The following is a 16,097-nucleotide window of genomic DNA, read 5'->3' on the forward strand; positions in this document are numbered from 1 at the left end:
TGTTTCTAGTACTATTTGTTTGGATTTTTCCTTTTAACCCTCCCACCTTCAACGAGAGAGTCTCCGTCACTTGTTTGGTGGCACAAGAAAAATAAGAGCAATACATCGTCGAGTTAAGACACCTAGATGTGGAGGTTACCTGATAGCTATCAAGGGAGAATGTACGGAGAAATATTTTTGATATAAAATATTAAATTAATTATTTTATATGTGCCGTAAAGAATGGCATGGCATGCTATTTTTTTAGAAAGCAGGGGGATGTCAACTTGTCAGATACGGCTAACATATTCCCCCCCACTTTTTTTTTTTGCATATATAAGTGCTTTTTATGTACGTCATATTTTATTCCCACCAAAAAATAAAAAATAAAAATAAGAATACCATATTTTATTTTTAGGCTGTGGGTACCCAAAAGCATTATCTAGAGCCTCTTGACCAAGTTTTTTCCCATGACTCCAAGGCTCCCAAAGGTCCAAAGCTTCGCAGCATCAAAATTTAAAGCCAACTTGTTAATTATATAACTAAAAATTAACATTGTGGCGTGGATGCTTGCCATTATTCCCACAGTCCCACCATGACAGCTGCAACCAGCTCTAATTATTCCATCTCTCCTATTCTGCGTTCCCCTCCCCAGTCTCCTGTCCAATGGGCCTAAAGCTCTCTCTCTCTCTCTCTCTCTAGCCTCCCTTAGCTTCGTCTGTGGCCCACCGTTTCTCTAGTTGGAGGCTTTGAGTTCTGCCGTCGTGCCACCTGTTGCTCTTTCTCCACGCATCTCACTCCCCTTCTTCCCCACTTCATCCACTTCCCACAAACTCGTTTATGGGCCGAAACGTTCCGAAGAAGATAAAAGAAGATGAATTTTCTTATAATTTCGAAAATAGCCTTAATTTTTATTTTGACTACTTTATGTGGACATCCAGGGTGATGGTACTTTATAAACTGTTCCAATTTTAGGTTTTTTTAGCATTGTCTGCCTTTTTTTTTTTTTTTTTAATTTTTTATAAGCATAGTCTGCTGAGCATCGCTCTTTACTAAAAGAGTCACCCTACTCTCCCTCTCAATCACATCAGATCTCATTACTGCCATCTCCTCACTCTCCAAAATCCCATTTTTAAGCAATCAAATCCTCTTCCACCCCCTGCATTCCTGTCCAAAATCCAATTTTTAAGCAAACAAATCTGGTTCCACCGCTGCATTCGTCTTCAAGATCCAATCTTTCCTCGTACTCTCCACCCATTCTTTCCAAACTCCGACCTTTATCACAGGGCCCATTTCCATTTCCAATCCCCCCTCCTCCACTATTGCATTAAAGAGGAGGAGGAAGGAATGTTGGACTCTGATCTCTCCAAGCCCACGGCCATCTTTGGCCTCCACCTGTGGGTGGTGGTGGGCATCTGCGTCGGCGCCGCCTTCGTCTTATTCCTCTTCTTCCTCTCCCTCTGGTACGCCTCCAAGCGCAGGACGACCCCGACTATCCCAAACATCTCCAAAGAAATCCAAGAAATCCGCGCCGACCACCCTTCCCGCCCCTCCGACCCCAAGTCCTTCGCTCAATTCCTCCGAAACCCCCCCTCTGCTGCCCAGCCTCCTGTTCTCCATCCTGTCAAGCGGCAGCCGGAGGAGGAGCCGCCAACCGGGCTCCAGAAGATCCGTGTGGAAACCGGCAAGGACCATCGTATCACCTTCCCGGAGCGGGGGAGCGGCGGCGGTTCGTCACATGGGAGCGGCGAGAGCCGGTCGGTGGAGCAGGCCTCGCCGGCCGTCCCCGAGGTCTCTCACTTGGGGTGGGGGCACTGGTACACTCTCAGGGAGCTCGAGGTGGCGACCGGTATGTTTGTTGATGAGAATGTGATCGGAGAAGGCGGGTATGGGATTGTGTATCATGGCGTTTTGGAAGATAACACTCACATTGCTGTCAAGAACTTGCTCAACAACAGGTACAAATCTGCCCAAGTTGATAGCTTTTCACCATTTCTGCATCAAAGTTATCATTTTGGCTTGAAATTTTGGTATTTGCATGATAATTGGAGGTTTGGATTGTATGAGAATATAACCTGGTTTCAGAGTTTTAGAATTGTAGACAGGTTGTTGTTGGTGTGTAATGGATATGAAAACAAGTCTACGAGTATCGAATTTTTATACGTTTGTCATTTGATTAATGGTGTTGGGTTTTCAGAGGTCAAGCTGAGAAGGAATTTAAGGTAGAAGTGGAAGCAATTGGACGCGTTCGGCACAAGAATTTGGTGAGGTTACTTGGGTATTGTGCAGAAGGTGCTCACAGGTACTACATTTTTACTATCCTTTTCTTCTTATCACCTTATTTGAGCACAGTCAGTGTTGTGATTATAGTGGATTACAATATGTGGTAGTGTTGTTTAGGAATGTTGTATTTTCTAATCATCCGATTTTTTGGGGTTTCAGGATGCTTGTTTATGAGTATGTGGATAATGGCAACTTGGAGCAATGGCTTCATGGGGATGTTGGACCTGTTAGTCCTTTGACATGGAAGATTCGGCTGAACATAATACTTGGAACAGCAAAAGGGTATGGCTGAATGTTCTTATTGACAATATTTACTTAGTTTCAGTGTGTTCTATTCTTTCTCCATTTGTTGAAATCCGGCTTATGGAACTGTAGGTTACTTTACTTACATGAGGGTCTTGAACCGAAGGTAGTTCACCGTGATGTTAAATCCAGCAATATATTGCTTGATAGGCAGTGGAATCCTAAACTTTCAGATTTTGGCCTTGCTAAGCTCCTGGGCTCGGAGAGGAGCTATGTCACAACTCGCGTGATGGGAACATTTGGGTTGGTTTGAATCTAATCACTATTTGTAATGCATTGTCATTATAATTGAACTAGGTTGTAGGAGAAAATTAATGATTTCCTGTTTCTGCCTGGTGATAGTTATGTGGCTCCTGAATATGCCGGCACGGGTATGTTGAATGAGACAAGTGATATTTATAGTTTTGGAATTCTTATTATGGAAATAATATCTGGTCGGAAGCCGGTTGACTATAGTAGGCCTCCAGGAGAGGTTAGTATTGAATGTTTTTGCTAATTGTGAAAGGTCTTGATTTTTATGCTTATCAAGTTGACAGAGGATTGTTTCAGGTTAATCTGGTAGAGTGGCTGAAGATGCTGGTCAGTAACCGCAATTCTGAGGGAGTTTTGGATCCAAAGATGCTCGAGAGACCTTCATCAAGGGCACTGAAACGGACACTCTTGGTAGCACTGCGTTGTGTGGACCCTGATTCACAAAAGCGGCCGAAGATGGGTCATGTGATACATATGCTTGAAGCTGATGATTTCCCATATCGAGATGTAAGTCAAGATCACATCTCTATTAAACCAATGGAGCTAATCTCTAGGCCTTGTTCGATGATATCAAGCACTATTTTGATCCAGCTGCCCACAACTTCTGCATGCCACCCTTTACCTGCTCAGAATTGAATTCTACAAATCCATATTTCTCTATCATTTACTTGCACTACTTTAGCTTCCTATTTTATATGTACTCTGAACATTATTATCTGCATTATAAGTGGTCTGCAACAACATTTCTGGATCTTAAATCTGAATTTGGAGCACCTAAATACTTCTTGATATCCATCTTTATACTACTAGTTTCATAGATGTCTGAAATAGGAGCACTAAAGTACTCTTTGCATATTGTTCATTATGCCTCTTTTGCCTTAGTTGTAAGTGGAAAATTTGAAACTGCGCATCCGTCAGGGTTGTATTTCTGGTTTCATTTTTCTCTGATGTTGTACTGGTGAAATATCAGTTTTTAAATCTGCAATACCTACATCTTCAAAAAAGAACGAACTGAATTCTGTCAGTGTTGTCTTCACAATGAAAAGATTTCTGATGATGTGCGAATCTTTTTTACATGACACCATTCGCATATATATGTTGTCATCAATTTCTGCCTTCAACCTGTAGTTTCTATTTTTCTCTCTTATAGCGATGCCTGTGTATTATACATCTACTATGACTTCTGTATAACATCTATGACTCACTTTCATTCTGAAATTGCAACATTAACTACATATTCTACTGGCTTTTGCCCTTGGTTATTGTGGAATTAGAATAACAGCATGTTGGTGAAGTCTTTCTTCTGGCCTCTATACCTTGAACCCAGCTTGACATGGTTGACTGGCTTTAACTGCATAGGCTCCATTTCATGTATCATCTTAACTGACTAGCATCTGATTTGTCATATGGTCTACTCCAGGACCATCGAGCTGGACGAGATCCGGGGCAAACTTATCGTGACTCTCCGCAGGCAAAAGCAAGAATATCAGAAACACCAGTGATGGAAAGAAGTGATGGTAGTGGCAGTGGGAGTAGCAACATGTCGGTCGGCCTGCTAGGCAGGGAAAGCAAGAGAAATAACTAAGCATCAACACTCAGCTGGATTTTCTATCCAAGGTCTAGTATGCTCCATCGGCTCAGATTAATCATACAATTAAATTATTAAACGTCCTTCGGTTGTCTGTAAATGCAGTTCCAGTCTAGTGTACATGCTTAAAGTTTTGTAAAGTTTTGTGCACTATTCATTCTGCTGTCTTTTATAATTTGATTTATATGTCTCAACTAAAGTTGGGTAGGTGGTACAGGGACATCAAGGGAGGACTGTTTACTTATTGTGTAGCCTATTTCCTATGGGCTTTTTCCTTCCAGACTTTTTTTAAAGGATAAATTTTATATATGTATAATGTTTGTTCTATGTTTGACCATCAGTTTTGTGAAATTACACCAAAAAACTAATGTTAAATTTGATGTTTTATGAAGGCATTTTTAGTTCTGAAAGTAAAGTATGGGAATATTCGATCTGGAAAAGTAAAGATGCTAGTGCTGTCCAATGTGGCTATTGTTGCAGAGCTTGATCTGGTGATTGTAGAATAGCAGCAACCATATGAGTAAACGCCAATAAAATTATCTCGTACTCCTTTTTATTTCAATTTTGAACTATTCGATATCAAAGAAAATTCCACGATTGAAAGAAAGAACAAAAGAGTTAGCTTTGCCATAATGGCTTGACAATGATTAATGACCCTCTGAGATTGTAAAGTCTAACCTGGTTTTCCCATTACCTTGAAGGAGATTTTTAGTTTGTTTTTAAGAACCGCATGAGCTAATTGCGTGGACCATGTGTAGTTGAGAGTTAAAAACTAGGTAACTAAAACCGAAGTGACATCCAAGGAATGAAACATGAGAACTACTAGAATGCACTGCAAACACCAGAGCTTTTCAATATCCCAGATAAAAGTTTCACACACACACACACACACACATACGTACACAAGAAAGAAGAAAAACAGACAAGCAAACAAACAAGAGGAAAGGGTTTAAACTTTAGATGCTACAGTCAGAATAATGAGGTGGGGCGGCCACTGAGCATTCTCACTGGAGTTGGCTGGAGATGATGCTGCCAGCTGGGAATACTGCATTATATGGAGGGCCTGGGTGACCCTTCCGATCCATTACCGACGAAGGAGGATAGTAGGTGATAGAGATTGAAAGCAAGTGGAGAGAGCTTTTCTTTTTCTTTTCTTATCTTTTCCTTTTTCCTTTTTTTTTTTTTTTTTTTAATAATAGAGGCAGGAGGCTGCATCCTGGAAACAAAAACAAAGCAGCACATAGCGACAAACATGATCAGCTTTTCTTTTTCGAGGTCTCCATCCTTAAATGCCGATGGGCCACCATCTTTAGACGCATCTCTCTCTCTCCCCCTCCCTCCCCCTGCGAATTATGCTTGGAAAGGCTAAGAGATTTGTCTATAAATCACGTATGGATTCTTTGATGCATTCATTACAATGTCATGGATTTTGTTGAGCATACCATTGGTTGCAGAAATTCACGGCTGGACCAAGGACAGGAGATGGTCTAGCTGGAGATCCTCCGAGAAGGTCGCTTGCTTGGCAACAGCCTGAAAATGTCTCATTGGCATTGAACCAGGGAGGTTGTGTTGTGTGCTTGAGCTGTGAAATTTCGATGCTTCTTTTTCACTATGAGAAATTCGAAGCTAGTCAATGTAATCTCATAGAGATGTAGATGGGCTTAGAACAGGTTATGGTGTCGGGCTTACCGAAAAATTTGGAAAAACTCAACCAGGTTCTCTCCCACCCTATTCACAAAATAGCTCCAAAAGAATCTACTGCTCGTTTTTTTTAAACTATTCTCTGTTGTGACCTCTGCATTCAAAGGTTACACCCCCTCACTTTTTTAAGAAATTATACCCTACATCATGTACATGCATCACATGGCTGTACATCGTGCCGATCAATTTATCTCTTTCAGATAGACCTCATTCATCGTACCCTCATCTCGATGTTTGGCTTGCAAGAAGAAGAGCTATTGGCATGGTACATGCAGCCGCATTGGTGCACATAATATAGGATATAATTTGCTTGCTTATAAGCAAGTAATCAGGGTTTGAGACTTTAATAGTGTCATCTTTTAAAATTTCGATCCAATCTAAATCTGAATTCTAGATTTATGAGTAGAAATATTGAATTGGCCATATTACCTCCTCTTCTATCGGGTTGAATTGCCCTGCCGTCCACCCATCTCAGGACAAAAAAAAAAAAAAAAAAAGATTTTGCATTTTTTTCTCTAAGTTGCGTCTTATTTGAGGAATTAAGATGCAGTGCAAGATTTGTGACGAGAGTATAGTGACATCTTATAAGCATTAGTGTAGTTCACCTTTTTGCTTTTTTCATAATGCTATTACTGCTACTAACGCATTCATTTTCCATCAGCTTGATAGCAATATCTACAAGCAACAAGCTGATCACATGCAAGCAAGCGAATACTTCAATGTTCAGACAATTTGCTTGTAGTTATAATTACTCATAGTTTCTTATTATTACCTGTATATTTAATTACTTTAGGTTCTGCTCCAATCTTATTGAAATGTCTCGTGGTAGTTGTTGATCCCAATCCTTGGTTTGACTTGGGCATCGGAGGCCTATCCGAAGTGAAAACCAACGAGCTTTTCTTTTTATTATGTTTGTAAATCAACATCTCTCCTCGGCAAATCTACATTTCATCTTTTAGCATTGTAGGTCAATCAGTGTCCTCCTTGTTTCTAGATCATCAAATCAGATTTTGGTGACTATGTTGTTACGTGTAAATCTCTAGTTTATTTTTTGATAAGTACAGACAAACTTTATTGAAAGTAAATGCGATCTAAACGTATTCTTGAAATTGGTTTAGACTCAATAATGTGTATTTATGAGCCATGTTTGGTCCCAAACAAAGCATGATGTTTTATGGAATTGTCACGGGGCTTGTGAGCAAAGTTAGGTATGATTGAGAATAGTAACATCAAGCCCCCACCATATGAACTATGGCTTGTTGCACACTTCTTTACTTGACAACCACAACTTCTAGGCTCGATTTTTGGATCGTGCGCTTTTAAAAATCTAAATATGTAATTGTGTGCAAGACATTCTTCTTGTTCCCTCTCTCTCTCTCTCTCAAAAAATCTCTCAAAAAAAAAAAAAAACACGTTCAAGCCCCTCCCCTATCACCTTAGCGGCTCCTCTTGTTTTTCCCATGTTTATTTCAATTCAAGTGGAAAATAATAAATATGCTGCTAATATGGATCAGGACATAATCTATACCATGCTAGATTGACAATATTACTAAGATTATTAATTTAGCAAGTAGCTGAAGTAGCTAACTCGATAGCTGCATTTATCATGGAGCACTCTGGATCGTGTCTTTGGATTGACCTGTGAGAAACCTCTAACCTTTTTTGGGATATTTTGATATCTGATTATTATGGTTATATTTATATTAGAAGGCTTGATTGTCCCATCTAATCAAAAAAAAAAAAATGCACAAATTGTCTTTATTTTTTTTAATCCGATAATTGTTTCTAGTGTATTGCACGAGCGTTATGCTTATTGATCTCTAGGCCCAAAATCACATATACTAATGGACCATTCACTCTACAAAACATGATCACAATTTGATCCCGATTTGGGCCCAAAGCGTTTGAAGCCCAGTTACAAGTAATCCTATGAGATGAAACCGTGCGGTCGCCAGTCAGCGGGGTCCTCTTAAATCCAAACATCATCATAAAATCCTGACCGTCCGATTGTCAGAGATCCACGGATCAAAATACCACCCACCGATAAAAGCCCTGCCTCTCGAATGTTAGGGTTTCTCGACTCCCTTTTCTCTCACCGCACTCGATCTCTCCACTGCGGCGGATCGCCCTCCCTACCTCCAAATCCGTCACCATGGTAAGCAAATTTGGCTTTCCTTTTCTCTCGATTTCTCTCATTTTTTCTACTTTTTTTTTGCTAATCCCCTTTTTTCCTTCTCAATACACCTATCAGATCATCCCCAAGAAGAATCGCCATGAGATCTGCAAGTACCTCTTCCAAGGTGCGTTTATTAGGGTTAGAGTTTCGGGTTTTGGACCGTAAAGGATCGTTTTTGATTCGATTTCTGATGTTCCTCTTTTGTGGTTGGAGATCAGAGGGAGTTTTGTACGCGAAGAAGGATTACAACCTCGCGAAGCACCCAGATATTGATGTGCCGAACCTCCAGGTGATAAAGCTGATGCAGAGCTTCAAGTCGAGGGAGTACGTGAGGGAGACGTTCGCCTGGCAGCACTACTACTGGTACCTCACCAACGACGGCATCGAGTACCTCCGCACCTTCCTCAACCTCCCCTCCGAGATCGTTCCTGCCACCCTAAAGAAGTCCGCCAAGCCCCCCTCCCGCCCCTTTGGCGCCGGCCCGCCCGGCGACCGCCCCAGGTACTCACCACCTCTTTTATCAAGAAGCGTTCTTGATCGATCTCGTGTTGCTTGTTTTGGATTATAGTTTGCGACTTGTTGATGATTGTATGATAATGTTCATCTTGGGATAGGGGCCCGCCTCGCTTCGAGGGTGATAGGCCGAGGTTTGGAGACAGGGACGGCTACCGTGGAGGCCCTCGTGGTGCTCCAGGTGATTTTGGCGGGGATAAGAGTGGTGCTCCTCCTGAGTTCCAGCCATCGTTCAGGGTAAATGTCTTCCACTTGGCAGAATCCCTTTAATTGTGTCGCACTTGTTTTTATTGTTGCAAATATTTTTTGGTTAGAAGCATCATATCTAATATATTCTTATGTACTCTTTGTACCTCACGAACTAACAGAATTGATGCTATTATTGTTAAATTTTTAATTAGTAGTTTTCTTATTTTTATAATCTGCATTTGTCACAAAAACATTCTCTAAATTCTGGCATATTCACGTGTCTTTTCTATGTAATATCATGAACCAGTTAATCTTCTACATGGTGGGTGCCATAACATAGCGCATCGTCTGTTTTGAAGATTTTCTTATCACAAAATTTTATTGTTTGGTATACTTTTTTCTTTATTAATTACTTAATCTGATACCTGATCTTATAGACAAGCAAGGTCATCTGTTAGTGGCTGCACGATGTGTAGTGTTACAAGCAAGTATGTAAGAAAGAGCCGATTAGTTGCTGATGAATTGAATTTGAAAATGTTTCCCCAACAAGGACTCTTTATAGCCAGGCTTTCTGGAGTCCATTATCACTGCCATAAATTTTACTATGTTGTGCCTTTACTGATTCTGGTCACTCATTTGGAACCACTCTGTGCAATACTTTTACTTTCTTATTTGCTTGCTTGGTGAACTTAAATTATATTGGTTTAAAGGCCAAAAGCTATATCAAAAGATTGTAAATATTACTGTGTTTTTGTTAGTTGGATGGATGTCCTAGCTCCCGAGGTTTTTACTTCACTTTTACCTTGTCATAGGTTTCTGAACTTTTCTGCACCATGCTGTTAGATTTCTTGTAATGTTTTGTGCGGCAAAATGCATGGACCTAGACCATGTGAATGGTTTTCACCTTGCCATAGATTTATCGTTGGCATCTTGATCTTTGAGTTTTTCTTTCTTTTTTTGGTAATGATGTTCTTTAATGTTTTGTATTGCAAATATTTGAAGCTAGATGATGAGAATGGTTTATAAATATCTCACGATGGTCATCTGAGGCGTTTTTGATGTCTAGACTGATGCAAATCTGTTCTCTGATGGCTTTTATTGACCTTCAGCTTTCATCTTACACCACACATATCTGTACTTTAATGAACATTAAATAGCTAAAATTGTTACATAAAAGTCCCTCTTCTTGGAAGCTATGCATGGTTTGGGTTCACACCTTCAATTTAGTTTGTTTCTTCTGTATGGTCTGCATTAATAATCATATTGAGCGATTAACCTGAAGTCAATCCTCTACAATTTTTATGATAATATTTTAGGATCACTATTGCAGCTTAACCATTTGCTTTGTGGCTAAGAATGTGGTGCTGGTTTTAAAATTTTCAGCCTGTTATAGCTTGAAACGAGACATAAAGGATAAAAAAGAGTCAAGGGATGCAGTTAATAATACTACAATTTTCTTTTCCATATAAATCATTTCTTTGGAGTATTTTGTGCAATAAAAAAATAAATTATATGCCCTTTTGATTCTTTATATGTAAAGTCAACTGGGTCTCTTAGTTTTTAATAAATCTGCTGGTGATTTCTATGATGGAGTTGAATGCTTTGCCTGCTCTCTGAAGTATGCAAATTAGTTACAGCCACATGGATGATTTGCCTGCTTTCTAAAGATTGACGATGTCCATTTGCCTAAAACTGTACCCTTGGTCTCCCACATGGAATTGGCAAACTCTTCAGCGGGTTTCTCTTTAGGGAAATACTGCAACTACTGCTTAGCCACCAACCATTTTTACTCCGTGGTGCCCTCTTACTTCCACTTGCCTTGGAGGTGATAATTTCTCTATTAATAAAAAACCATTTTTTTTGTTCATTCTTTTATTCTTCATTGATATTAAAGACATGCCAAAGCCCTATTGTCTTCAATGATCTGCAATGTGGATTTTTTTTTGTCCCCTTTATATCACATGGCAATGCAGCTAGCTCACTTTAATGCAATTTTGATCGGTGCAATATCTTGTGTACTTCTGTTGTCTGTTATTTCAGATGGTTATTTAATGATCAATATCTAATCATTCAGATTTTTTTTTAAACTGATTGTACTTTCTTTGAGGCAAGTTGGTAATTGTTCTAATGGGCTTCCATCCTTGAAATTCTACAGGGAACTGGTGGTAGGCCTGGTTTTGGCCGTGGTGGTGGTGGATTTGGGGCTGGTCCGGCATCCTCAATGGAGTAGTTCTAAGCTTTTGCCTTTTGTGCTGTCACTGCCTCATTACATGCTTGTAGCTCTTTTAAGAAATTTTGTAGTGGTGAACAGTTCTTTCTTTGGATGAAATTTATTGATAGGACTGGTTTATTTCTGTAGACCATCTTGTTGCCTGTTTTTTGGGATCATGTTGAACAGTCTTTTACCACTAAGAAAAATTTAGTCCTTTAAATGCAGTGCTGTAGAATTTGGGCCAAGTGAGATTGTTTTTTTTTCAGGAATCGCTAAGCGAGATTGTTAAAATTATTTGCAACTCTTGAATGCTTGTATGAGATTGGGGCTTACTACTGTTTCAATGATAAAGTGTTGCTTGCAGGCTACTTCTATGCAAGTACCTGTGTCGTCTATCTGGATGCACCGTCTGGATTGATTTTGGATGGCTGTGTACTATTATTATTTTGGAACAATGAAATTCTTTTCAAGTGGTCTTGGGACCAAAGTGTTGAGATCCGAATTGGGTGTATTATTGTAACTCTGGTCACAACCTCAGTATCATGCATCCGGTTGATATGAATTTGAATGGATGTTACTGTTGTGGATTGGGTCGCCTATTGTCTCAAGCTAGATGATTACTTTCTGTCACAGTAGATAGATAGATATATGTTCCTTAGACAATATGAATGTATTGGCATGGGGCAATTTCTACATGCTAAATGTGGCAGGTGCTTAATCTGTTTGAAGGAGAAGTTTATTAACATGTTTCCAAGTTTTGTAACCAGAAAAGATACAAATGTTGGAGATATTGATAAAGATGTCCTGGCTCATGTAGTTTTAACCACCAGATGCATGTGGGTATTAGCCATGTCGTTTTGTTGGATGCTGCTTTCTGTACATGATCTGCATTACAAATCTCTCTAGTTAATTACTTGTTGTCTCTCTTCGCGTTATTTTGAATGAAGTGACGGTCCTTTTGGTCATCGTTGCTCCAAAAAGTTCCCGAGGTTTGCTTAGCTAACACCATGTTTGGCACGATTATCGTGAACCATAGACGTTTGCCTAACACCATGTTTGGCAATTATCATGAATATACAACGTAAAAATCTAGCATTATGTTTTTATACTAATTAAGATCTGATGGTGAAAATTAGTCCAAAGGACGTAAAAATCTAGCATCATGTTTTTATACTAATGAAGATCTGACGGTGAAAATTAGTCTAAAGGAGGGCTTATGAAGGCCGAATCCCATGTGAAAGAAAAGCACCGGGGACCTTACTGCCTAAATTAAGCTGCCTATAACCGGCTTGACTTCGATTTGAATTGAAACCGGAGGTGGTACGTTTGCATTTAAATGGTGCAACCATTTGAGCTCAGCTAAGCTCTTGATTGTCTCGAGCTCTTTCCTGCTATAAGCCAAGAAGAAGCTCACTGCCATGTTCGAGTTTAGGTGGGTGACAATTTATCGGCGCTTATAATATTAGGAGAGGGAACCAAAGCCCCATAACAAACTCTTCCTACCTCTCAAATTAGGGGTGGCAATTTATTTTGTCCCACCAAGTATTCAACCTAGCCTGATCCTAATGAATCGGATTTTACTTCACACACAATGGATTGGATTTTACTTAACCCGCAACAGATCCAAAATTGGGAAAATCTATCTCAAATTCAATCTGGATGGGTATAACGAATTCTTCACAAATTTCCTATCCATCTTTTGCTCTTGTTGCGGCCAATCGCCTCGTCGCCCGATCGTCGGGAAGCGTGCACCTGCAAAAGGAAGTCCGCACTGACCGGAGGCGGCTCCGGCGGGGACCCTCCGACGGTCAAGTCAGAGAGGTGACTGGGCAACAGTGAAATGCAGACAGAGAGCTCTGAGAAAGAGAGAGAGAGAGAGGGGGAGGAGCGAACCTGCGTAAGTGGGAGAGACGGGCGGATCGATCCTTTGCACTGTTGCCTTCCCCGGTATATATAGTGGAGCTAGGTATGGCGCCGTCATTAATGGCGCGGACAAGTGAAGAACTGTCAACTCACTGTGGACTGTCAGAGCCGCCGTAAAAACGTCATGTCGCCGTGTGGCCGTCCAATCACCAGGGTTGACCCGGCTCTCGGCGGGACCATGTCCCTAGGTAACTGCGCCGCATGTCCGTGTCAGAGCTGACAACGTCTGGCGGCTGTACGGTGGTTGGAGGAGCCGACCGACCCAAAGTCGGTAGCCAGCTGAGTGGTGTCGGATCCCTCCATTGGTCGGCGAGCATCATGTAAGTCGGCCATCAGACCCCCGGGTTCAGTCGGTCGAGATGGTTACGCCCGACATACCCCCGGCCGGCGATGGGCCGTAGAATGGCCGGTAGTTAACCGCTGATGGCATCCGTCAGTCGGTCGCCCCGACCGACTATCGGTCGGTCTATCGGCCAGTCGGAGTCGTCCGTCGGAGGCGGTTGGGCCGTCAGTCGGTCGGTCGGGCCACCGACGGTCGGTCGGTCGGTCGGACCGCCAGTCGGTCGGGCCCTCCGACAGTCGGTCGGTCGGTCGGTCGGCCAGTCGGAGTCGGCCAGTCGGTCGGCCGGCCAGTCGGAGTCGTCCGTCGGAGTCGGTCGGTCGGCCAGTCGGGGTCGGGATCGTCGGTCGGTATATCCCAACAGTTGCCCCCCCCCACTCCTGAGCCCGATGTCGTGTTGGCTCGCGTGAACACGTGGGCGACGACTTCGGACGAAAGGAGTGGTTTTCCGTCTTTTCTTGCCCCGACTCTGGCGATCACATCAACGAACGATCCAATATCGGTCGTCCCGACTGTAGGTCGAGCATGCACGTCGGATCGGAGGTCGGCCAACCTCCGAACGTTGCTCGTCGACACGATCATTCCGCAGAATCTGATAGTCGAGTAGCATCCGACGTATGCGGATAGGATAACGATGGCAAGTCGAATATCCATTGTCCGGCCCTTGGTCGGACGTATGCGTCGGGATGTATGATAAACGGTGGCAAGCCGAATATCCTTCGATCGATCGTGACCAGATCGGTATGTCGCGAATGCGACTGCGGTCGTCTTGGCGTTTTGCCCTTCTTAGTCGAAGCTAAGTCGGTAAGTTAGCCAGCCGCATTAGTCGAAGCCCTTTGCCTTCAGAGGTGGGGGCCGTCGTAGATATTCCGCTCCTTCGATCTCCGTCGTAGAATCCGATACGTCCTCGACGATCGAGACGTAGATTGAGCAATTGGTTCGACGATTCATTGATCAGGCCGACGATGGAGTCATAGATTCGGCGATCGGCAATCGAGCCATGTTGGTCGGGGCCTTTTGCCTTCAGAGGCCGAGGCCGTCGGTTCGACGATCGATGATCGAGTCATGTTGGTCGGGACCTTTTGCCTTTAGAGGCCGAGGCCGTCGATTTCGGCGATCGATGATCGAGCCGTTGATTCGGCGATCGACGATCGGCCATGTTGGTCGGAGCCTTTTGCCTTCAGAGGCTGAGGCCGTCGATTTCGGCGATCGGTGATTGAGCCGTTGATTCGGCGATCGACGATCGGCCATGTTGGTCGGAGCCTTTTGCCTTCAGAGGCCGAGGCCGTCGATTTCGACGATCGATGATCGAGCCGTTGATTCGGCGATCGACGATCGGCCATGTTGGTCGGGGCCTTTTGCCTTCAGAGGCCGAGGCCGTCAATTTCGGCGATCGATGATCAAGCCGTTGATTCGGCGATCGACGATCGACCATGTTGGTCGGAGCCTTTTGCCTTCAGAGGCTGAGGCCGTCGATTTCGACGATCGATGATCAAGCCGTTGATTCGGCGATTGACGATCGGCCATGTTGGTCGGAGCCTTTTGCCTTCAGAGGCCGAGGTCGTCGATTTCGGCGATCGATGATCGAGCCGTTGATTCGACGATCGACGATCGGCCATGTTGGTCGGGGCCTTTTGCCTTCAGAGGCCGAGGCCGTCGATTTCGGCGATCGATGATCAAGCCGTTGATTCGGCGATCGACCATGTTGGTCGGAGCCTTTTGCCTTCAGAGGCTGAGGCCGTCGATTTCGGCGATCGATGATCAAGCCGTTGATTCGGCGATCGACGATCGGCCATGTTGGTCGGAGCCTTTTGCCTTCAGAGCTGAGGCCGTCGATTTCGGCGATCGATGATCGAGCCGTTGATTCGGCGATCGACGATCGGCCATGTTGGTCGGGGCCTTTTGCCTTCAGAGGCCGAGGCCGTCAATTTCGGCGATCGATGATCAAGCCGTTGATTCGGCGATCGACGATCGACCATGTTGGTCGGAGCCTTTTGCCTTCAGAGGCTGAGGCCGTCGATTTCGGCGATCGATGATCAAGCCGTTGATTCGGCGATCGACGATCGGCCACGTTGGTCGGAGCTTTTTGCCTTCAGAGGCCGAGGCCGTCGATTTCGGCGATCGATGATCGAGCCGTTGATTCGGCGATCGACGATCGGCCATGTTGGTCGGGGCCTTTTGCCTTCAGAGGCCGAGGCCGTTGATTTCGGCGATCGATGATCAAGCCGTTGATTCGGCGATCGACGATCGACCATGTTGGTCGGAGCCTTTTGCCTTCAGAGGCTGAGGCCGTCGATTTCGGCGATCGATGATCAAGCCGTTGATTCGGCGATCGACGATCGGCCATGTTGGTCGGAGCTTTTTGCCTTCAGAGGCCGAGGCCGTCGATTTCGGCGATCGATGATCGAGCCGTTGATTCGGCGATCGACGATCGTCCATGTTGGTCGGGGCCTTTTGCCTTCAGAGGCCGAGGCCGTCGATTTCGGCGATCGATGATCAAGCCGTTGATTCGGCGATCGACGATCGGCCATGTTGGTCGGAGCCTTTTGCCTTCAGAGGCCGAGGCCGTCGTAGATTCTCCGCTCCTTCGATCTCTATCAGGATCTGCGCACGAGGAGCGGAGAGAGGGCGTAGGAGT

The 16,097-nt window shown here is 43.6% G+C and overlaps 2 protein-coding genes and 1 non-coding gene across 3 annotated transcripts; all 3 read left to right on the forward strand.

Annotated features, from left to right (window-relative positions):
* Window positions 1-626: 626 nt before the first annotated feature.
* Window positions 627-4,800, forward strand: LOC105051952 (probable serine/threonine-protein kinase At1g01540). Its single transcript, XM_010932604.4, has 7 exons — window positions 627-1,937; window positions 2,177-2,281; window positions 2,422-2,544; window positions 2,638-2,808; window positions 2,908-3,037; window positions 3,115-3,324; window positions 4,238-4,800. The coding sequence occupies exons 1-7, from the start codon at window positions 1,327-1,329 to the stop codon at window positions 4,400-4,402; spliced, it is 1,515 nt and encodes a 504-aa protein (XP_010930906.1). The 5' UTR covers window positions 627-1,326; the 3' UTR covers window positions 4,403-4,800.
* A 3,315-nt stretch (window positions 4,801-8,115) lies between these two features.
* On the forward strand, window positions 8,116-11,420 carry LOC105051950 (small ribosomal subunit protein eS10z). The gene is made up of 5 exons (XM_010932603.4): window positions 8,116-8,261; window positions 8,358-8,406; window positions 8,501-8,783; window positions 8,897-9,032; window positions 11,140-11,420. Exons 1-5 carry the CDS (start codon window positions 8,259-8,261, stop codon window positions 11,212-11,214), a joined length of 546 nt encoding a protein of 181 aa, XP_010930905.1. The 5' UTR covers window positions 8,116-8,258; the 3' UTR covers window positions 11,215-11,420.
* LOC114914545 (small nucleolar RNA Z161/Z228) lies at window positions 9,984-10,078 on the forward strand. The gene has a single exon (XR_003801890.1). It is a non-coding gene; the product is annotated as a small nucleolar RNA Z161/Z228 (small nucleolar RNA).
* Window positions 11,421-16,097: the final 4,677 nt, after the last annotated feature.

This window comes from Elaeis guineensis, chromosome 9 (genome assembly GCF_000442705.2).
Source record: "Elaeis guineensis isolate ETL-2024a chromosome 9, EG11, whole genome shotgun sequence".
Taxonomy (NCBI): Eukaryota; Viridiplantae; Streptophyta; class Magnoliopsida; order Arecales; family Arecaceae; genus Elaeis; species Elaeis guineensis.

Bases quoted from the DNA above. Each gene is read 5' to 3' on its own strand.
- LOC105051952 (XM_010932604.4), top strand. From the start codon at position 1,327: ATGTTGGACTCTGATCTCTCCAAGCCCACGGCCATCTTTGGCCTCCAC. The intron at 2,282-2,421 runs GTACTACATTTT...TTGGGGTTTCAG, and splicing joins TGTGCAGAAGGTGCTCACAG to GATGCTTGTTTATGAGTATG. The intron at 2,809-2,907 runs GTTGGTTTGAAT...GCCTGGTGATAG, and splicing joins CGCGTGATGGGAACATTTGG to TTATGTGGCTCCTGAATATG.
- LOC105051950 (XM_010932603.4), top strand. The intron at 8,407-8,500 runs GTGCGTTTATTA...GTTGGAGATCAG, and splicing joins CTGCAAGTACCTCTTCCAAG to AGGGAGTTTTGTACGCGAAG. The intron at 9,033-11,139 runs GTAAATGTCTTC...GAAATTCTACAG, and splicing joins AGTTCCAGCCATCGTTCAGG to GGAACTGGTGGTAGGCCTGG.